At 43.6% G+C, this 21,268-nt stretch overlaps 2 protein-coding genes across 4 annotated transcripts; one reads left to right on the top strand and one right to left on the bottom strand.

Moving 5' to 3' along the window:
• Positions 1 to 381: 381 nt before the first annotated feature.
• Positions 382 to 3,462, bottom strand: LOC123996844 (tripartite motif-containing protein 16-like). Of its 3 annotated transcripts, none has more exons than XM_046300614.1 (7): positions 2,678 to 3,462; positions 2,328 to 2,423; positions 1,955 to 2,188; positions 1,684 to 1,843; positions 1,448 to 1,504; positions 1,266 to 1,334; positions 382 to 1,151 (listed from the first exon to the last, which is right to left on the bottom strand). In XM_046300614.1, the coding sequence occupies exons 1-7, from the start codon at positions 3,269 to 3,271 to the stop codon at positions 616 to 618; spliced, it is 1,746 nt and encodes a 581-aa protein (XP_046156570.1). In that variant the 5' UTR covers positions 3,272 to 3,462; the 3' UTR covers positions 382 to 615. The 3 variants fall into 3 exon arrangements, with proteins under 3 accessions (XP_046156570.1, XP_046156571.1, XP_046156572.1); XM_046300615.1 differs by having other exon boundaries at positions 1,448 to 1,489; positions 2,678 to 3,461; XM_046300616.1 differs by having other exon boundaries at positions 1,009 to 1,151; positions 1,448 to 1,484.
• A 350-nt stretch (positions 3,463 to 3,812) lies between these two features.
• On the top strand, positions 3,813 to 20,824 carry nek1 (NIMA-related kinase 1). Its single transcript, XM_046300603.1, is given in 38 exon segments — positions 3,813 to 3,922; positions 4,489 to 4,637; positions 4,773 to 4,869; positions 5,274 to 5,371; positions 5,475 to 5,558; positions 5,650 to 5,717; positions 5,826 to 5,912; positions 6,472 to 6,526; positions 7,293 to 7,346; positions 7,348 to 7,494; positions 7,617 to 7,689; positions 7,801 to 7,952; positions 8,191 to 8,262; positions 8,593 to 8,652; positions 8,739 to 8,786; positions 9,404 to 9,484; positions 9,614 to 9,840; positions 9,915 to 10,007; positions 10,191 to 10,293; positions 10,527 to 10,601; positions 11,492 to 11,575; positions 11,707 to 11,880; positions 11,975 to 12,154; positions 12,246 to 12,305; positions 12,449 to 12,683; positions 12,849 to 12,977; positions 13,931 to 14,059; positions 14,157 to 14,327; positions 14,431 to 14,649; positions 14,777 to 14,882; positions 16,149 to 16,225; positions 16,307 to 16,530; positions 17,648 to 17,770; positions 17,772 to 17,815; positions 17,971 to 18,287; positions 18,387 to 18,520; positions 18,630 to 18,762; positions 20,000 to 20,824. Coding segments are annotated over 37 exon segments (4,344 nt in total). The 5' UTR covers positions 3,813 to 3,922; positions 4,489 to 4,520; the 3' UTR covers positions 20,014 to 20,824.
• Positions 20,825 to 21,268: the final 444 nt, after the last annotated feature.

The raw sequence follows: 21,268 nt of genomic DNA, 5'->3' as shown, positions 1-21,268 counted from the left end.
AGAATTTTATAAATGAACTACACTGCATTGGACATTGGTTTGTTCGTTTTCACTTTTGCTGACAAAGAGTGTAATGGACGTGTCGTTTAATGTGAGCCAGTTGTGGAAGATCCTCAACTATTTGTGTGAGATGCTGGGATTTTCATGTTACTGTATATCATGGACTACTACCGGTCTAGTGTGGGAGATGCTGGGATTTTCATGTTACTGTGAGTTGCCTAATATATCATCAGTTCTCAACAACTCTGTACCACATTGGAAGATATCGGTTTTATAAATAGATTAAGAATTATAATCAATGTTGTATAAGTCTGACAATATAGGCCTAATAAATCCTTCCAAATATTACATTTTCTTTTAAAGGAAACATTGACACAGCTGTTAGCATATTGACTTATTTATTTAATTCTTGCATAAAAGTAGGTAGTATATACAATTACCACTTTTTTCATAAAATCATTTGTATACTTGGTGGAATGCAGTAAAAAAAAAAAGCACATTATACACAATTCCCATATTTCAACGTACAATAAACAGTTTGAAGATACATGTAAACTACTCCTTCTGCCTTGCCCTACTCTGCAAATGGATTGTGTTGTAATCAGCCATTTAAATTTATTTCAGGGGGCACAATTCTATCTTGGACTGTATTTTGATCCAGAAAGCAGGATAGAGTGGTTGAGTGAATGTTGTTTTTACTCTATAGATGAGGGTCATTTTATCAGCAATGTTGTAAAATGCTAGAGTTCCTGCCTTGTGATCCAAGAACAGTCCTATTCTCCTAGAGGACCAAGCAGTTAGTTGAATCTGTTTCTTATTCTCACAGACTTGGGCTATATTCCAGTTCAAACTCCAGGATTGTTCATAGAATTCTAGAAATTTGGAGAATGCATCAGGGGGGCTGAGTTTTTTTTTCCTGTTTATCCCCTTATATGATACAGCTATGATAGCCTGTATTCCATCCCATTCAACCTCCCAGTAACAGCGCCCTGTCAAAGCCTCTCTGCACAGTACCACAGGCATGTTTTCAAATCTATCTGGGTGGTCAGGATAAGGCAGTGCAAAATCATTCCATCCAGCCACTTTGCTGTCCCTAGAGATAAGGAGGTTTTTATGTGCAGTGTTTTGGTCCAATGTGAGCTGACAGGCATCTGATGGAGAGAAAGCAGATATGATGAACCAGAACAAAATGACCTGTTCTCTGTCTGTCTGTCCCAGTACAAAACGACCTGATCTGTGTCTGTCTGTGTCTATACTATACTTACATTTCAAAAACTCCTCTCTTGTTGTTGGTTCTTTACTCTCCACACACTTGTCTGTTACCTGGGGTAGAGCTAGAGGGATACAGAAATAATTAACTACAATAAATTATGTTACATGGTCTCAAACTCAGCTGTGATTGTGCCGATGGGATTTTTGTGTAAATGTATGGTGAAAATGGACTCACGTGGACAAGGCTTTGATGCCTGCAGAATATGAATATCCTGTACTGTGGGAAACAGAGCTATAGATCAGTGAGTATAGCAATGTAGAGTAATTCTATACAGATATGTATAGAGAAGGTCGTGTTTATTACTTTTGTATTATTATTTTTACTCAATTAAATAAATGAAAGCTATAGATTGGTCAGTGGAGATGGTTTGAATGTAACAAGGGATTTGACAAGTCTGGTTTGTTGCAAACCTTTTTTAGAGATGTTTGCAAAGGCCCCTTCGCAGAAGTCCTCCAACTGCTGTTTCAGCTCAGCCACAGTTCTCTTCACACCTTCAAAAGAGACTTGCTGACTCACATTGATGCTGGATGTGTCCTCATATCCAGGGAGGGCTGGGACAGATTGACATTTCTAAAGACACACAAAGAAAGTACCAGGGGCATTCCGTGTGAATTTGGCCCCAAAATCATAATTTGTTACAAGAGTCATCGCACCCAGGAGTCTTGTTAATGCCAATATTACCTGGAGGAAAATAATAAAATCTTCTGTTTTTGACAACTGCTCAAGCTCAGTATCTCTCCTCCTCAGCTCTAAAATCTCCCTTTGCAGTTGGTCAATCTGCTCCTTAGCCGGGCCAACAGCAGCCTTCTCCTGTGATCTGATCAGTCTTTTCACATCAGAGTACCACTTCTCAACAGAACAGATTATTTCAGTAAAGACCTTGTCACCGTCTTCCACGGCTATCTGTGCGGAGTACTGTTGGGACACACACACAGAAAAAGGAGCAGTCTCAATTTGAATCAGGCCCGACACGCAGCTCTGAACACTGAATTGATCAGATAATTGGAGCAGAGTTTGAGTTGTCAGCTGTTGTAGTTCTCTCATTAATACTCACTGTGAGAGACCGCATGGCCTGCTTCAACCACAATAGTTCCTTCTCTTTCCTGGCAATTATTTGCTTGTATTTCCTGTGTGTCTCCTTCAGTTCTTTCTGTAGAATCAAAACACTCATGAGTAAAAGGTGCATGTGACTGGAATCAGAGGGCATAAACTTTATTAACTGTAATAGCACTTTAAACAGTAAGGGTGGACTGTTTATTCTTTACTGTTTTGATAGCTGTGTGCACTTCGGACTCAAAGTCCTTTCCTTGTTATCAGTGTTGATACTGATGCATAAACTGCAGTTTGAATTCAGCAATTTTATTCCACATACATTTTCATACACAACATGTAAAAACAGCATACCTGTTTTGCAGTGCCTTCAGCTGCAGCTGAAACTGTTTCGTGGCCTTTGTGTACACCCATCAAACACTCATAACAGATACAACGTTGATCAGTACGGCAGTAAACTTCCAGTAGTTTGTCATGCTGAGAGCAGATCTTCTCCTGAAGCTGCATGGAGGCTTCCACAAGTGTGTGTCGTTTTCCAGGGTTGAGTTTGTCATGAAGCTTGAGGTGTGTTTCACAGTATGAGGCCAGACACAGAAGACAAGACTTAATGGCTTTCTGTTTTCTCCCACCACAGACATCACACTCAATATCCCCTGGTTTAGCATAACAAGGAACGGAAGGGTCAGCTTGGAACTCTTCAATCTTCTTCAGTCTTTCCACTACCTCTGCAAACATGGTATTTTTGCTCAGAGCAGGCCTTGGGGTGAAGGTCTGTCGGCACTGAGGGCAGACGTAGACACCCATGCGGTCATTTAGATCCCAATAGTCATTTATACAGCCCATGCAGTAACTGTGTCCACAAGGAATGGTCACAGGGTTCTTCAGTAGATCCAGACAGATTGAACAAGAGAATTGGTCTTCCCCAAATAATGCATACGACTCAGCCATTTTGTGGCCGAGAATAATGTGTGTCCGGGCTGGTACTAAGGGAAGTGCAACTATCTGAATTCCAATTGGTTTTGAAAGATTATACCGCTGAGGGGTGTGGTTTTATCAAGATCTCCAACTGGGGCGTGAAAGATAGTTTCTCTTCTCTCAGAGAAACTAGCTACAGTACTATTTTCCTTTGCACCTTATGGTTGCTACGGAGAACGTCCACTTCAACAAACTCACAAACAAACCATGTACACCATTTTCCACTAGATAGCACAACCACAAAGTCAAAATTATAAAAGTGTTTAAATCGTAAAAACTCATGAAAACAAACATTTGCTTTTTGGTCTTAATTTAAGGTTAGGGCTAGGCATAAGGTTAGCAGTGTGGTTAATTTTAGGTTTAGGGATAGTTTTAAAATCAGATTTAAAAAAGATACATTTTGGCAAAAGGCGGGTTTTAGGACTTTGTGGATATGGTAACTAGTGACGACCCAGTTCTCTGGCTTACTTTTTGATTGACTGTTTTATTAGCCGCTAGGAACGGGAATTTTGTGGAGTCGACCAATGAAACGAAAGCATTGCACCACTGTAGTTAGATAGAGAGCGCAAGGGGCATTTGTAGCAGTACGGAGATCTCTGATACGATGCATCAAATATCTTAGTGGTAAGTACATTTGAGCTAAATTTCTACGATTTCAAAGCGTGTGTTGACAGACTGACAACGGAGCTTTTTTAGTGGCTGTCAAACTCTCATTCAAATGCATGGCTCGTGTTTTTGAGAGCTATCATCCTCAGCCTCATACTAGCTAGGTGCCAGGCTGTCAACTAGCTAGCTACTAGCACTGTCCAGCAGGCCCATCCTTATCATAGCATGGGAATGAGAACAGTTCATGATAATGTAGCCCAACATTGACAGCATTCGATCAAAATAAAGACCAAAAGATGTATTTTGGGGCGGGGTAAACAGAGGGTCTCGTGTACATTTGTATTAATGAGGTAAGCTTTGAATGATGGAAACTTACTACACCTGCACCACTACACTCTACTCCCTTGAATCAACATCATCAACATCAATAATGGACAACGAATACAAAGCAGGCAGCCCATATATCCTTACAGTGGTTTATAGAATAGTACAGTAGCCCAAAGGTAGTTCTTCTGAAAACGTTCCATGTGACCACATACTTTTGGTGGTGAGTAAAAAAACGGTGTGTTTTTGTGTCCTACCAGCCCCAGAATGAGGAGTCATCTGTTTCAGAGACATGGATAAATATGAAAAGGTGAGGAAGATTGGGGAGGGCTCCTTCGGGAAGGCAATTCTCGTCAAATCCAGGGAGGATGGAAAACAGTATGTCATCAAAGAGATTGGCATCTCCCGGGTAAGCCACAGAGAACCGTATATGACATAATTACCATTTAGCCCTACATGATGTTATGGAAATTATATTTCACCCATAATATGATATTATCAATGTCTTCCTTTTCCTCTCCATTTGTCTCGCTTTCTATGGCAGATGTCTAGTAAAGAGAGACAGGAGTCCCGTAAAGAAGTGGCTGTTCTGGCCAACATGAGCCATCCCAACATCGTCCAGTACAAAGAGTCCTTTGAAGGTAAACAACAACCTGTGCACCATGCAGTCCAGTGACCTGAGTTCAGAGGTCAATAGTCAGCAGTGATGGCCAGAATGCCTCTTCCTATATCAATTTCCTTGAGACTTTAGGGTTGTAATATACAGAGCCCTTCACCTGTGGTGTGATTTCTGATGAAGCAACGTGATCAATCTCAGTTGATGTGTGAGACTTGGCAGCAGCTTCCAGAAAAGAAGTAGATTATCTGTCTGGCTCATTAATGAAACTAGAGCTAGACAGACCTCTCCCTCCGGATTCAATCCTGTAGTGTGTGTTTAACTTCAGCCTGGCCAGTGAGATCTAATAATTAGGTTTATGTTTCTTCTAGCACAGTGTAACACAGACAGGTTGGTTGAACCAATGATTTCTCTCTGTGTGTTTTCTAGAGTGTGGATGTCTGTACATCGTAATGGATTACTGTGAGGGAGGAGACCTATTCAAGACGATCAACTCTCAGAAAGGAGTGCAGTTCCCTGAGGAGCAGGTAAAACATAAGAGGCAGGTGAAAATGCCCCCACAGACAGATTTTTGTCATGGATGGATGGATGTTATGAACACGCGTTTGACTCTTGTCTGTATCTTTATAGATCCTGGATTGGTTGGTGCAGATATGCCTCGCCTTGAAGCATGTACATGACCGTAAGATCCTCCACAGAGACATCAAATCACAGGTAAATAAGAAGTTAGAAACCCTGTCCCCTGAATTTTGAGCATACTGTAGTACACATTACTCATCATACTTATATGGTTTGGAACTTTTAGAACATATTTCTGACCAAAGATGGAACCATACAGCTAGGAGACTTTGGGATTGCCAGGGTGCTGAATAGGTGAGTCATACAACATACTAAAGAATATGTCCCGTGTTTAGTGAAAAGGAGGCAACTTCTTTGCAATGTTCATCTCCATTTCAGTAACTCCATAATCCTCTTTCTCAGTACTGTGGAGCTAGCCAGGACATGTATCGGGACGCCATACTACCTGTCACCTGAGATTTGTGAAAACAAACCGTACAACAACAAAAGGTAACCTGCACCCATATCTGGTTGAGGGGGCATTGTCTCATGATGGGATGTGAACTTTTAGGATTCTCTCTTTGTGCATGTCAATGTGAGTTTGTAACTACCATTTAAAAGGTGCAGAGTTGAATCATTTAATTTGTCACACACACTCAGAATAATGCAGAGTCATTGGCTACACCACTATGATTATGTAATGGTGTCATGTATAGCCTTTATGGAGTCAACTTCCTGGCTGGTGTACATCCAGAGTCCTGGGCAGGACACCTGTATTGATTCTAACCTATTTAAATATGCATCATGTAATCTAATCAACCTCAGTTACATGAGTCTGTATTTGTCTTAATGAACTGTAGCATGCAGCCTCACACTACAGCAGCCTATGGTTGTCTTCTTGTTAACAGGAGTGCCTTTTTTTCCACGTTAGCTAATGTGTAGAAGAGCATCTTTAGCAATAATGTATGTGCAATACTGTGTGAGCAAGAATGTAATGTACCAATCCCAGATAATTTATCCCTCCTCTCTCCATCTGTATGCTCTCTTTCTTTCCCTTTCACTCCTCCAGTGATGTTTGGGCCCTGGGGTGTGTCCTGTATGAAATGTGCACGCTAAAGCATGCAGTAAGTATTTGTGTGTGTGTTTAGGTGTGTCTTAAAGTCAGTTACAGAGTGAACCTGGGGCAGGCACAATATGAACGCTCACTCTCTCCCATATATAATGCATGATGATTCTCTCTGGAGTCAGTTGTGTTTCAGATAGTCTTTTTTAATGGCTGATCATATCTGCTGAGCACGTGGTCTGTTTAATTCTAAAAAGGTCGAATAATATTAATTACATTTAAACATTTTGAGTTATTAAGGAGACAATCTTATCCAAAGCGACAGTCACTTTAAGAATGTTTACATATTCTGCATTACATCTCATATGTATTCTATTCTACTGTATCTAAGTCTATGCCGCTCTGACATTGCTCGCCTAATATTTATATATTCTTAATTCCATTCCTTTACTTTAGATTTGTGTATATATGTTGTGAAATTGTTAATTGCTTGTTAGATATTACTGCACTGTTGGAGCTAGAAACACAAGCATTTCGCTACACCCGCAATAACATCTGCTAAATATGTGTATGTGACAAATACAATTTGATTTGATTTCAACTTACATTAGTGAGTGCACACATTTTCAGACTTTTGTACTGGTCCCTTGTGGGAATCAAACCTATAACCCTAGCATTGCAAGCACCATACTCTACCAGCTGGGCCACACAGGACCACTATTCATAATGTCAGAAGAGGCCATTCGTGTAATCAGTCATTCCCTTTGGTTGTGTCTGGCTTGCTATTTTAGTTATTAAGGAAGTATACCGTGTGTGTTCCCTCTTAGTTTGAGGCAGGTAATATGAAGAACCTGGTTCTGAAGATCATCCGGGGCTCGTACCCCCCCTGTGTCGATCCACTACTCCCAGGACCTTCGCTCTCTCATGGGCCAACTGTTCAGACGCAACCCCCGGGAGAGACCCTCTGTCAGCTCTATCCTCGACAAACCCTTCCTCTCCCACAGAATCTTCAGGTTCCTCACCCCAGAGGTAGGATACATACACCCCCCCCCCCCCCCCAGGGACTGTTAGCCCTTTGACAGTATGATACACACACTGTGAATCTAGTCTTTTTAGCACAACAATATGACGTTTGGTTTTCTCCCATTCAGATTATCGCTCAGGAATTCAGCCATAGCTTCCTCCACAAGCAGCCTAAAGCAGGTGTGATGCAGGCGGCATCAGGTAAACACACACACCACATAAAATGCTAACACATTTGAATGAATACACATGCCTCACTCTTACACCAAGAACCTCAACTTTGTAATGTAGTATCTTTCTTACCCTCTCTAGCCAAGCGTCGCGCCCCTGCTCCCATGCCTGTAACTCCAGCCCAGAAGATCACCAAACCAGCCGCCAAATATGGAGTGCCTTTAAATGTCAGGAAAGCCTCAGATGCAGCCATGAAACCTGCAGAGTGGAAACCAGCCGTCAAACACAAGATGGTTAGTACTGAAAGAGAGCCAGTGGCGTCTATCAGCCTTCTCAACAGGATGATCCTATACTGGCTGTGCATCGTTGTCTACTGCCCCTCCACTGAGACAGATCTATTCGTATTGGTTATGAATGTGTGTTATGAAGATGTCTGTCATGTTACACCTCAGTGGGACATGGATGTGCATGTGTGTGTGTGTGTGTGTGTGTGTCCTCTGAGTCTGAACCCCAGTGTTATATGTTGCTCAGGCCCCCGTCCCCCTCCCAGCAGTACCCCAGAGGAGAGTGAGTCGAGTGGAGGAAGAGAGGAGGAAATATGAGGTAGCTACAACAGAGAGAGCGCCTCCTGTAACCTGTATTAACCCCTGCATCTCCTTTTCTTCCTTCCATTACCCCACCCACATAAAGTTCCCTCCTGACGTACATCCTTTTTTCTTCCTCATCATCACTCATCCAAACAGAGTGCAGCCCCCCACTTCTCCTCTTCCAGACAGTTTGAATAGCCCTCCCTCTTCTACACCCCTCTTTCTCCTAACCTGCCTAAAGAGTGCTCTTTTTTCCCCCCTCCTTGTATACCTGTACTATAGCAGTGAACCTCTTGCGTCTTAGTAAGTTTGTGGTTTCATGTTGACTATTGTGTTTACACTACAGGAAGGTGCCAGGAAGAAAAGGATGGAGCTGATTGAGAAAGAGAGGAAACAGAGGGAGCAGGTCAGCTGGGTGTCTATAGCATTTGAAATACTGTATTACATCTGAAATATGAAACTTCAGATTGTTCATCTTTATTTGTTCTTCAGATGTTTCTGTTGAAGGCTGGACAGATGAAGAGATATGAGCGGGAAAAGGTGAGTCAAATCGAATGTTATTTGCCACGTGCTTGGTAAACAACAGTTGTACACTAACAGTGAAGTGCTTACTTATGGGCCCCACAACAATGCAGAGAGAAAAATAATAGAAAAAATAACAACACAAGGAATAACTACACAATGAGTAACGATAACTTGGCTACATACAGGGAACACCAGTACTGAGTCGATGTGCAGGTGTATGAGGTAATTGAAGTAGACTGGTACATATGGATAAAGTGACTAGTCAACAGGATAGCTAGTAAGCAATAGCAGCAGCGTATGTGATGAGTCAAAAGGGGGCCATTGCAGGTAGTCCAGGTAGCTATTTGGTTAACTATTTAGCAGTCTTATGACTTGATTGTGGAAGCTGTTCAGGGTCCTGTTGGTTTCAGACTTGGTGCATCGGTACTGCTTACCATGCGGTAGCAGAGAGAACAGTCTCTGACTTGGGTGGCTGGAGTCTTGACCATTTTTAGGGCCTTCCTTGACAGTGGGGGTAGTATAACCGTAAACAGTAGTTATTTACACTGTAACATTATGACATTGCAGTAGTGACGATCAAACTTAAGCATTTCATGTAATGCTTATAGTGACTAGTAAACTTTGACCCCCAGATAAACCGGATCAACCGAGCTCGAGAGCAGGGCTGGAGGCACGTCCTGAGCTCTAGTGGAGGCAGCAGTCCAGAGAGGAAGGTACAGAATGACCCCCCCCCCATCATCATCATCTACTGTGGTTTCACTTCATTAGTCTCACTACACAGGAGATGTTTTATCATCAATCAAAGCTTCTCCTCTCTAACTCACTGTCTTATCTGTCCCCAGTGTTTTGTAGGAGGTGGTGGTATGATGGCTGGGTTTGCAGCTCCTGTCCCAGAGCCCCTGCTTCCTGCTCCATGTCCTGCCCAGGGCCCCACCCCAGGCCCTGCCCCGCTCTCGCCTAGCAGGGGCCCGTATGAACACTACCATCCTGCTCTGGACCAGCTGGCCAAACCTCAGCCCAAAGACGGTGCCAGAGAGGGATTCACAGCAGGAGGAGACACTCCTGTTAGGTGGGTTCAGCCATCATTTCCTTTGGGTAATTTATTGACTCAGGTGACTGATTGTGTTGTTTTGTATGTGTAAGGGGTGTGCCAGCTGCTGCCAGCTCAGTGCTGCCCAATGGCCCTGCTCGTCTCCCAGACCCTGATGTGGTGAAGAGAGAGCTACGGAGGCTAGAGTATGTCACCAAACAAACCCATGTTAGCAGGTCCGTGGTTGGTCACAAACCATTCTAGAAAACATTACTCTGTCTCTGACTAGCAGTAAAGCTTTGCTTGATATTGGATCATATTTATTAGTTATTCCTTACGTTGTATCAATACTAAGTCAATTAAATAACTTCCTCTCCAACTGTCTCCAGGCAACGGGGTCACGCAGCAGCTGAACGGGCCAATCAGGTTCAGGAGTTTCTGCAGCGTAAGAGAGATGCCATGCTGAACAAGGTCCGCGCTGAGGGACAGCTGGTACGTTTTCTCCTTCCTGCCCCCCATTTCTATACTTCTGCTCACTGAACAATAGGATGGCTCTTTAAAGTCTGTTAAGTTCTCACAAAAGATAACGGGGTTGTTGTATGGTCATGGTTAATAACCAAAGTGTCGATCTGGAATCAAGGTTGAATTGCATGCTTACCGGAGTTTGGACAAAATGCAGCACATTTTTATACATGTGAAATGTGGTTGAATTGAACGGTGAACAGGGTGCCCGGCAAAACCTGGCAGCCATCTATGGTCGGTCCAGCTACAGCAGGCCCAAACCCAACAAAGAGGAGGAGGTAGGAGCCCAGCTCTCAGCTCTGGATGTCCAGCCGGCCTCACCCCATCTGATCCCTCACTCATAACAACATGCCTGGGTTTGGCTTGCCCTCTTCAGTTGTGTCTGCATGACACTACACTCAGACACATCCCCTTAAAGGAATAATCCACTTAAAAACTATCTTTTTGTATTTTGTTCATTAATCGACTGTTGATACAGTCCCAAAATGTTTTGCATGTCAGCAGTCAAGTTTTCAAGATGGGCTTTCAAAAAGCAAGTTGTCACTTGCCACATCATCATGATGCAAAACACTCTTGAAAACCTGATTGCTGACTTTCTTAATATTTTGGGACTGTATATTTTTTGATTGGATTATTCCTGTAACTCTGCAGTCAAAGTCACCCAGCAGCACCTCCCAGTGTCCGACTCCCTGTATTGCATGTACTGTGTCACCAGGTGTGTGTGTCAACGCACAAGTGTGATTCAGACCTCATACATTTGGTGCACCAGTAATAGCTTTTTTTCCCCTTTCCATAACATATTTTTGTGCACATTATGTTGTCCCTTTTTTTTGAGCATTTTTTTAATGGAATAAATTAATCTCAAGCAACTCCATCCAGTGTTTCCTTTTTAGGTGTTTGAGTAACTCAAGCTTTGTTTTTGTATATTGCACCAGTGTCTTTCTTGCAGTATCAAGTATGTGGATGACTGATTTTACATCTGTTCTTACATGTCATTTGTTATAGGAAACCATTTTAGTGGATTATTTTGTCATCTGTTTGTGTATGTTGTATAGCTTTGTGTCATATGATGTGTAAACTGTGTGAGTCTGATCTGTGCTGTAGCCTCTTAGCAATATGTGAACTCTTTGTTTGTGTGTTAGTATAACTTCTGCAGTTATGTTCTCAGGAGTACCTGTCCCGGCTGAGGCAGATCAGGCTACAGAACTTCAATGAGAGACAGCAGATTAAAGCACGCCTCAGAGGAGTGAAGGTATCCTTCCACCCTTTTAGAACACATCAGCATAACATCCTTTTAATCAGCCTCTGAACTTCTGTTATGTTTTGGCATTTTTGTTTGCGGGTAATGGCGGCATCCTCTGGTTGTTCGGGTGATCAATCCAGTACGACAGTGACGGCTCAGACGGCAAGGAGTCCTGTGAGGAGACAGAGCTGAGGAGAAAGAAGATTGAAGCCCTCAAGGCCCAAGCGCAGGCCCGTGCTGCTGTGTTGAAGGAGCAGCTAGAGAAAAAAAGGAGAGAGGCCTATGAGAGAGAAAAGAGAGCCTGGGAGGATCATGTAAGTCCCCATACTCCTCAAGCTCATCTGCTACAATTGTACAGCATGTGTAGGATTAAAATCACTAACATTGATTGTGGTGTGTTTTTGTCAGCTTGCAGCTCGAGGCGTGAAGTTTGGAATGGTAGCAGGAGGTGTAGCAGTAGAGCTAGCTCCTCCCCCTCGGCCTGGCCCCTCCCTCCCTGTACAGGACTTTGTAGCTAGAGCCCAGCCTGCATCCAAACCCCCCACCCCTGTCATCTCCATGACTTCTGCTCTGAAGGACGTGGGAGCAGTCAGTAAACACTTAAAGCTTTCAGTTATTTTCCTCCATTATTCCATTTTTATTACACATGCTTTCTTTCTCCCATTTGTCTGTCTCCCAGCAGCTTGCGTCTGTGCAGAGCTCTTTTAAAGATGACTTTCCTAAAACGGACGTCATTAAGGTGAGTTGGGTCAATAACTTCCAATACAGCACAGTGCTGCTTCACAAAATTAATATTTTACACTGAGGCTAGTTGGTTGCAGTGCCTTTTGGTTTATAGTAAAACAGTGACCATATGTTTGGTTTTATTGGTGATTTCTTCAGAGTGAGAAGAAGGATATTCTCCGGAGACTGAATCAGAACTTGAAGGCCCAGAGCCCTGAGGAGGAGGTGTCAACCACACCCTCAGAAGAACTATGCCTCACCCCCCAGCAGAGCCAGCCTATCGCAGAAGAGAGACCATCCTCTGGTGGGGACAGAAAGAAGTGGGAGGCTGTAGCTCCGTCTATTCTCTCTGTAGCCCAGCAGACTCTAGAAGAGACCTGTATCAGAACGACTGGTGAGTTATACCATCTGTCTCCTAGAGCCGGACTCTTAAACAGAATCTTGTTCGGTATAGAAAGGACTAGGACCTGTGTGAATTGCTAGATTGACAAGAACCGTGGATCCTTACTCTCACCATTTTAATTCTGAGCTCCATATCTCTTCCTCTCCTTCTCCCCAGGCTCTCAGGCTCTGTCTCCAGAGGAGAGACCGTCCTCTGGTGGGGACAGGAAGAAGTGGGAGGCTGTAGCTCCGTCTATTCTCTCTGTAGCTCAGCAGACTCTAGAAGAGACCTGTATCAGAACGACTGGTGAGTTATACCATCTGTCTCCTAGAGCCGGACTCTTACACAGAATCAAATCAAATGTATTTGTCACATACACATGGTTAGCAGATGTTAATGCGAGTGTTGCGAAATGCTTGTGCTTCTAGTTCCGACAATGCAGTAATAACCAACGAGTAATCTAACCTAACAATTCCAAAACTACTACCTTATAGACACAAGTGTAAAGGGATAAAGAATATGTACATAAAGATATGAATGAGTGATGGTGCAGAACGGCATAGGCAAGATGCAGTAGATGGTATCGAGTACAGTATATACATATGAGATGAGTAATGTAGGGTATGTAAACATTATATTAAGTAGCATTGTTTAAAGTGGCTAGTGATATATTTTACATCAATTTCCATCAATTCCCATTATTAAAGTGGCTGTAGTTGAGTCAGTGTGTTGGCAGCAGCCACTCAATGTTAGTGGTGGCTGTTTAACAGTCTGATGGCCTTGAGATAGAAGCTGTTTTTCAGTCTCTCGGTCCCAGCTTTGATGCACCTGTACTGACCTCGCCTTCTGGATGATAGCAGGGTGAACAGGCAGTGGCTCGGGTGGTTGTTGTCCTTGATGATCTTTATGGCTTTCCTGTGACATCGGGTGGTGTAGGTGTCCTGGAGGGCAGGTAGTTTGCCCCCGGTGATGCGTTGTGCAGACCTCACTACCCTCTGGAGAGCCTTACGGTTGTGGGCGGAGCAGTTGCCGTACCAGGCGGTGATACAGCCCGACAGGATGCTCTCGATTGTGCATCTGTAGAAGTTTGTGAGTGCTTTTGGTGACAAGCCAAATTTCTTCAGCCTCCTGAGGTTGAAGAGTCACCGCTATAGAAAGGACTAGGACCTGTATGAATTGCTGGATTGACAAGAACCGTGGATCTTTACTCTCACCCTTTTGATTCTGAGCTCCATCTCTCTTCCTCTCCTTCTCCCCAGGCTCTCAGGCTCTGTCTCCAGAGGAGAGACCGTCCTCTGGTGGGGACAGGAAGAAATGGGAGGCTGGATCTCCGTCTATTCTCTCTGTAGCTCAGCAAACCCTAGAGGATACCTGTATCAGGACTGCTGGTGAATAACCTAGATGCATGCATTCCAGCACAATATCTCCTACATCTAGACTATATCTACATGTATACTAATAGATATCTGTTTGTGTATGTTGTAGAACAGACAGTGGGTGAGGTCATTCGGATGGATGTGCTACAGGACGACGCCCCTAGAAAAGCATGGGGGCGGAGCCCAGATTCTCAGGTGCTGAGAGTTCTACAGGAGGCGGAGCTTCAGCCTCTTACCCAGCTGCTGGGGAATGTCAACATCTGTGAAGAGAAACTCACTGGCGAGTCCTTAATATACCCACCAACACACACTTACCATTACCAACCACATTCTGTACAGACTCAATGTCTAGGTGCTAATGAATCTGATTGGTTCCCATTCAGACAACTTGAATCAGACTGCTAAGATGGTTGGCGTGAGTGGAACTAAGGAAGTGATGCATTCAGAGGCAAGCCCACCTGCTGTGATATCTGTCGTTAAGAACACAGAGGTCCAAGGTCAGGAAGAGGGGACGATCTCAGTAGACGTGACTGGTCAGGAGAAGAGGCAGGCTATATTAGAAGAGATGCTAAGGACTCCACCCAAACCGATAGAGATGGAGGGTGAGGGAGTGGGTTACATACTATACAGGTTGTCAGATACTGGCAATCTTCATCCAGAGACATGCAGTCAGTGTATTATATAACACCACCTAAATCACTCAGTCAGTTGTTCTCTTATTCTCTCCAGATCCAGCAGACTTGGAGTCAGTGGTCCTGGAGGAGTGCCCAAAGCAGGCCTCAAATTCACCGGCTGGAGTAGTGCAGGCCTGGGAGAAACGAGCTCTGCCGCTGGGGTGAGGGTTTGCTGGCTCCCCACTAGAGCTGGATTACAGAGATCTAATTCAAGAATAGGTTTAGTTAATCAAGACCTAATGTGATTTACATTGGATTAAAAACCTGTACCTTTAGACTAATATGTGACTTGAACTGTAATGAAGCTTAGACATAATATTAGTATTTTATTTTTCTAAATTTTACCCCCTTTACTCCCCAATTTCGTGGTATCCAATTGTTAGTAGTTACTATCTTGTCTCATCGCTACAACTCCCGTACAGGATATCCCTACCAGCCAAACCCTCCCTAATCCGGACGACGCTGGGCCAATTGTGTGTCCGCCCACGGACCTCCCGGGCGCGGCTGGCTGCGACAGAGCCTGGGCACGAACCCAGAGTCTCTGGTGGCACAGCCCCTAGACCACTAGTATCCTAAAATGTCATCTACGTATTTCCCAAAAGCAATTATAATGAGAGGACCATAAACAATAACTAGTAATGCTGCATACTCAAATCTCACCTTTCTGATAAAATTGTTGAGGTGTAGTCACTTTGGAGGACACAAGCTCAAGTACACAGTTCAAATATGAAATATTTTATGATGTATTTCCTATTCAACAAAACTGTATGAATAAGGCTTGAAATTGCTCATCTGCTTTCTTAATACAGTACAATCAAATTAGAAAACCACTAACTATAAGATTTGTATGTTTAGTGTTTAGAAAATGTGCATATTTTCTCAAGGTCTCTCTTGATCAAAACACCCCCCCCCCCCACTGCTGTGAATGACACACAGATCTCTATCTTGGCTTCCAAAACTAATTAGGAACTCACTCTCCTTTAATCTCATACATCTTGTACATCTATGACAAACAATGTGGAATTATTTTAGATTACTGGCTATAAATCGACCTCTGAATGTGCTATAGTGATGAAATAACGCTCTCCTGCTGCACTACGGTGTAAGGATTGCAGGCATTTGCTTTGTCAGTGGCTGAATACATATGGTTCAGCCAGGAGTTGATGGACAGTTGGAAGAGCAAATTAAATGGTAGGAGGGACATCCCAGCTTCAAGTTGTTTCAGATTTCACATCCTAGATTTCACAAAAATATACTGTGTCTGGGAACCAGATTGATTTATAATTGAAAATGTCAGTCGGAACTGGTACCAGAACCACGCGGGTCCCCTGAACAGGCGTGTTGACATCTAAGTGGTTTTAAGAAATGTTCATGAAACTCAATTATCAAGAATTATGTCTTGATTTTTTATATGATTCTCCTATTAGGCCACCAGAGGGCAGAGTAACACCAGCAGAAACCAAAGAGGTTGGGGAGAAAGCAGAGAAGCAACCTGAATCCTCCGGTAAGCTGAGAGAGACACTTCTAGAACTAAACTGCCTTTGGTGTCCCATATTCACCTCCCTCCCTCCCTCCCTCCCTCTAGGTATAGCACCTGTGTATGAGGAACCTCTGTTTGTGAAGCTGTGCTCCTCGCCGGCCCACCGCCGTACTGCAGCTCTGGTTCTTATGTCAGCCCAGTCATCCATGGAGGACTCGTCCTCTTCTCTAGCCTCACGCTCTCGCTCCGTCTCTCCTCTCCGCTCCAAACACCACAACGCCCTCCTCATCGGCCTCTCCACCGGCCAGTTTGATGCCAATAACCCAAAGGTGAATAACACTTCTCCTCAAGGAGACTGGAGATATGAACTAAGGAGAATGAATGGATGTGGAATTGCTAAATAATTATGAATAACTATTAACATAATCGCACTGTTATGGTGACCCTGAACATCCTCTTATAATACAACACAAGTAACGAGCATATTCTCCTTTTATAAAATGAACAAACAACATCTTTCAGAGGTGAATGAAATTGGCTGGTTAATTTCTATCAGCCAGTATTCTATATCAATCACATGACATGATCTGTACCTTCCATTTAATATGATCTTTTATTCTATCCTCTAAGGTGATGTTCAGCTGTAGAGGATGTTTAGGAAATGTACTCTGCCTGAGAAATGTGGAGGTTCTATGGTATTTTTAGGTTTTGATTCGGTCTTTATTAATGAAGGGCTTTGGAATAGAGCCAGTCATATTAATCACATGGTCTGAAGAAGGCATGATGAGAGGGGCTATTTATCTTCCTGCATTTTTCATAACATCCATCTGGGACAGAGGAGAGAGGTGCAGAGAGAGAGACAGGCGAAGCTCCCTGTTATTTGTTTGTAGGGATGGGTGTGTCAGAGCTCTACCTTTGATCCGTGTGTGTACTCTGGTCCAGCTTTGAGCCCTACATGTATGTGTTTTCAGCGATGGCTCTCCCTGGACAAAGCGTTATTAATGCAATTCTTCCACATCCCTGATGTGTCATCATACCAGAGGCCACTCCACTGGCCAGCCTCACGCATGCACACACACCTGCACACATATCCTTGAACATGCTCCAACTGACATCTCAACTGGCCCCAGGTTAAAGGCATTTTTCACATTTAAAAAAAAATCTTTGTTTAACTAAGTAAGTCAGTTAGGAACAAATTCTTATTTTCAATGACGGCCTAGGGGTTAACTGTCTGTTCAGCTCGGGGATTTGAACTTGCAACCTTTTGGTTACTAGTCCACTGCTCTAACCACTAGGCTGCCCCTGACCTGCACTATAACTTAAGGCAAAAAAACAAATCCTGTTGCAAACTTTCAAAAAAAGTAAAGTTGGTGCTAAAAAAATGCATCTGTGATATTTATTTAGTCATGCTGGGTGTGTGACCGGTGCTTTACTGTTTGTCCTCAGATGCTGCGTACCTGCTCTCTACCAGACCTCAGCAGACTGTTCAGCTCTCTACAGGAGGCAGGAGGGGCCAACGGGGCGGTTGCCCCTGACAACGACAACAATCTGGATATAGAGGACATGGAAAGAGGAGGAAGAGGCCAAAGAGGATGAACAATCAGAGACTGAAGAGTAAGATACTCATTGCACTACACATGTGCGCACACACACAGTGACTATATGTAGAATACAAAGAAACCCAACTTCACTTCTCTGTTATGTGGAACATTTTTTGTGCAGTTTGAAAACATGATGTGCTATGAGTACTATGAACTGTGTTCTCTCAGTGTGTATGAGGATGATGACTTGAGGGAGCTAAGGGCCTCCATGGAGAGACTCCTGCAGGAGGAGCGCAGCGAGGAAGATGAGGGGGGATCTGGCTCTAATTCTGGTAGTCCTCCAGAGGAAGAGGGAGGTGATGGCTTTAACGGCAACCCTGCTGAGGATGAAGATGATGAGGAGCTGAACGGGATGGCTGTGGATGAGGAGGAGTGTTCTAATGGGAGTCCAGGTGATGAAGAGGCAGGACACACACTCACCAACGGACTGGAAGAAGAGGAGCACCACAGCAGTGAGAGCCAGCTCAATGAAGAATGGCAATCAGGTACATTAGTAATCCTTCCTTCATCCACATGCACAATACTGTAGCTACAATGCATGCAGCCAGAAGCAGATTGTCAATAGGATTGTGTATGAACAACAGATGACAGTGGTGAGGAGGAGGACGGTGCGGCTGGACAGCAGGACAGCATATTCAGCCGTCTGGAGGAGCTGCGGTTTAACCTGGAGCAGGAGATGGGCTTTGAGAACTTTATAGAGGCCTACAACAAGATCAAGGTATGAATGGGACCTGTTTACCCTCTACCCTCCTGAAGTCATTAATTATCTATCATACAGCAATTACACATGGTCATTGAATTTTCATGATGTCCTTGTACCATTAAAGGCAATTCATGAAGATGAGGATGAGAACATTGACATGGGCCCCGACATGGTACTGAACATCCTGGGGACTGAGCACCAGCACCTGTACCCCAACATCCTTCACCTGGTCATGGCTGATGGAGCCTACCAAGAGGGTTAGTATCAAGAGGGTTATACCAAGAGGGTTAGCGTCCTTGTTTTTCTGTGTGTGTACGTGTGTCCCACCTTCTCTTATTCCCCCTTTGTTTTGATGGATCTCCTTTCCCTCATGTTTAAATCACGGTCCCATATGTGTTTTTCTATTAATTGTTGTGTTCAGCCAGTATGCTGATTCCCTCTTAAACAGGTTTTCCCAGAGCGCTAGACTGCGTGAGTGAGCCAATAAACCCTTTAATCTAATCTGCCCAATCCTATTCTCCCCTAACGCCCCACGGGCTCAGACACTTAGGGACTATGTCGACGTGAAACACACCCTAAAGACTCTCTGTCTGTGTCCCCCCTCACTCCCCCGCCTCACCCCTGTGCCAAGTCAGCTGTCATATGCTGGGGGAATGGAGGGGAGAGGGAGTTTTTAATTTGTGTCTGATGGAACAGAACGGAACTCCACCAGGACATGAGAGCAGAGGCTTCAGATGGCTCTCAAGCTCTCTTTGTTTTGTCCTCTCTAACACTTTGGATCAAATGAACACTTGTCTTTCTCTCCCCCTTACCACTCTATTCTGTGTAGATGTCCAGTGCTGGTCTGTTTGTCTCTAACAGCCTTGCTCCCTCCCTTTCGATCCATTTTTATTTGATCTGATGTGTGACTCAAGCCCTTCCATTTAGGCAGAGATGGTAATGTTAATGGAACCAGGCAGGAGGCTTTTCTCTCTGAAGCTCAAGGCTTCTGATTTCAACCTCCTTTCACTCTGCTGCTTGAAGTCTGCCTGTAATGGGGATTAGTCTAACCTGTCGCTGAACATTAGAGCCTCCATTGATTCTTAAAGGGTTACATGTCTGAATGGAGTGTGTTTGACTGTTGGGCCTAAGGGGGTGATCCTGCTGAATGTTGTGTTATGGTTGTTTTGTCTTATAGGGTGCCAGATTCACACCTTTTTATAGTGTTCAGGGTTTAAGGTCACTGATTTGGGATTAATGGAAATATGAATTTAGTAATAAAGACTGCAAAAGTGATGTGCTCAGCTTTTTGCCCAGCACCTCAGATTAAGAAAGCTGATTTGACCTGGGGCTCTGAGTGTACTCAGCCACTCTCTCATGCTACAGCCTATCTAATGACTCATTGGTTTTAACATGCAACTTCACATCTATCTCTCTCTCTCTCTCTCTCTATCTATCTATCTATCTATCTATCTATCTATCTATCTCTCTCTCTCTCTCCATCCCCTCTTTTAGATAATGATGAATAGGGGATATGCGTCCAAGCCGCTGGCAGCTTCTGACAATCTGCTAGTCATCTGATGTCTTCCCAAGGTGCACTGCATGTGGTAGACGACTCTCTGCATGGAGGGTTGGGGCCATAGATGGATCTGGGAGGGGTTGGAGGCAGGCTCTGGCACAGTTGCATGATTGAATAGGCTATCTAGTACACTGATGTCTGTATTTCCTACTTCCACACAACACCGGACTCACTCTTTTTTTAACTTCATGTTCATATGAAAGTGCATTATCAAGAAATACTTTCTGGTAACCAAAGTTAAATGGAAGGTTTCGTCAAACATAAATCTGTCTGTATCTGTTGGAATATATTGATGGACCAACACCATATTAAATGGTCAATTTAAAGGTCAAACTGGTGATTGTACATGTGATATTCCTAATGCTGGGGTTAGGACCACCCAGTCACCATCCTCACAATACAAACCAGGTCAACTTCTATAAACGTGCAAAACATATTTTCCATAAAAACCTGTTGGACCTCCTTTTTTCATATAGCTAAATGTTATCTAATATGCATTTTCACATTTCTTACCTGTTCCGTTAATCCCAAAATATGTGTTCAGCTCAAAAGGAAGATCACTTTTTGTTTAAGGATGTTGTATGTTGGCATGGTAGCAGCTCCAAGGGACTGCTACTTGTTTGCTTTATGTCAAGTCAGATTGTTTACTCTGTTAAGAGATTTGTAAAGATATAAATTACTGGTAATGATGTTGATTTTAACGCGTTATTCTTATTTGATAATAAAGGAAATATTGTAAATAAATGCTTTTTTCTAATCTTTGTTTTGATTTAAGTCTTGTTTATTGTTTTACTGTATGTATTTTTGCATGTTTGTGTATGTTGACTCTGCATAGATCCATTATGCTCAAGAAGGACTAAAAGGTTACATTTCAGACTGCTGCGTTTTCAAAAACATTCCTTTTATTGCACTTTTCTCAGAAGTGTGTGTGTGTGTGTGTGTGTGTGGTGGCTGGTGATAATTGTAGCTCTTGCACAATCAAGCTTTGCCAGCCACTATATGAAGGATCACTATGTTGTAATATACTTTGTGACACTGCATGTGGTGAGCCCTACATCTCTACAGGCAACTCTCTGAGGGTTGACTCACAGGAGGGGCCTGTGTTGTCCTGTCCATCAGGGACCACTGTTCAGCTGCGATCAGACTACAGTGGGAGCACCCTACTGTGGATTTACCCTGACCCAAGGCATACTAAATGACAAAAT

This window comes from Oncorhynchus gorbuscha, linkage group LG15 (genome assembly GCF_021184085.1).
Source record: "Oncorhynchus gorbuscha isolate QuinsamMale2020 ecotype Even-year linkage group LG15, OgorEven_v1.0, whole genome shotgun sequence".
Classification (NCBI taxonomy): Eukaryota; Metazoa; Chordata; class Actinopteri; order Salmoniformes; family Salmonidae; genus Oncorhynchus; species Oncorhynchus gorbuscha.
The sequence above is the reverse complement of the archived record's forward strand: the minus strand, read 5'-3'. Positions and strand labels throughout refer to the sequence as shown.

Excerpts from the sequence above, each read along its gene's own strand:
- LOC123996844 (XM_046300614.1), bottom strand. The coding sequence starts at position 3,271 with ATGGCTGAGTCGTATGCATTATTTGGGGAAGACCAATTCTCTTGTTCA. Across the intron at positions 1,844-1,954 it reads ATTTTATTATTTTCCTCCAG|AAATGTCAATCTGTCCCAGC; the intron begins GTAATATTGGCA and ends GTGTGTCTTTAG. Across the intron at positions 1,335-1,447 it reads GGCATCAAAGCCTTGTCCAC|CTCTACCCCAGGTAACAGAC; the intron begins GTGAGTCCATTT and ends GTATCCCTCTAG.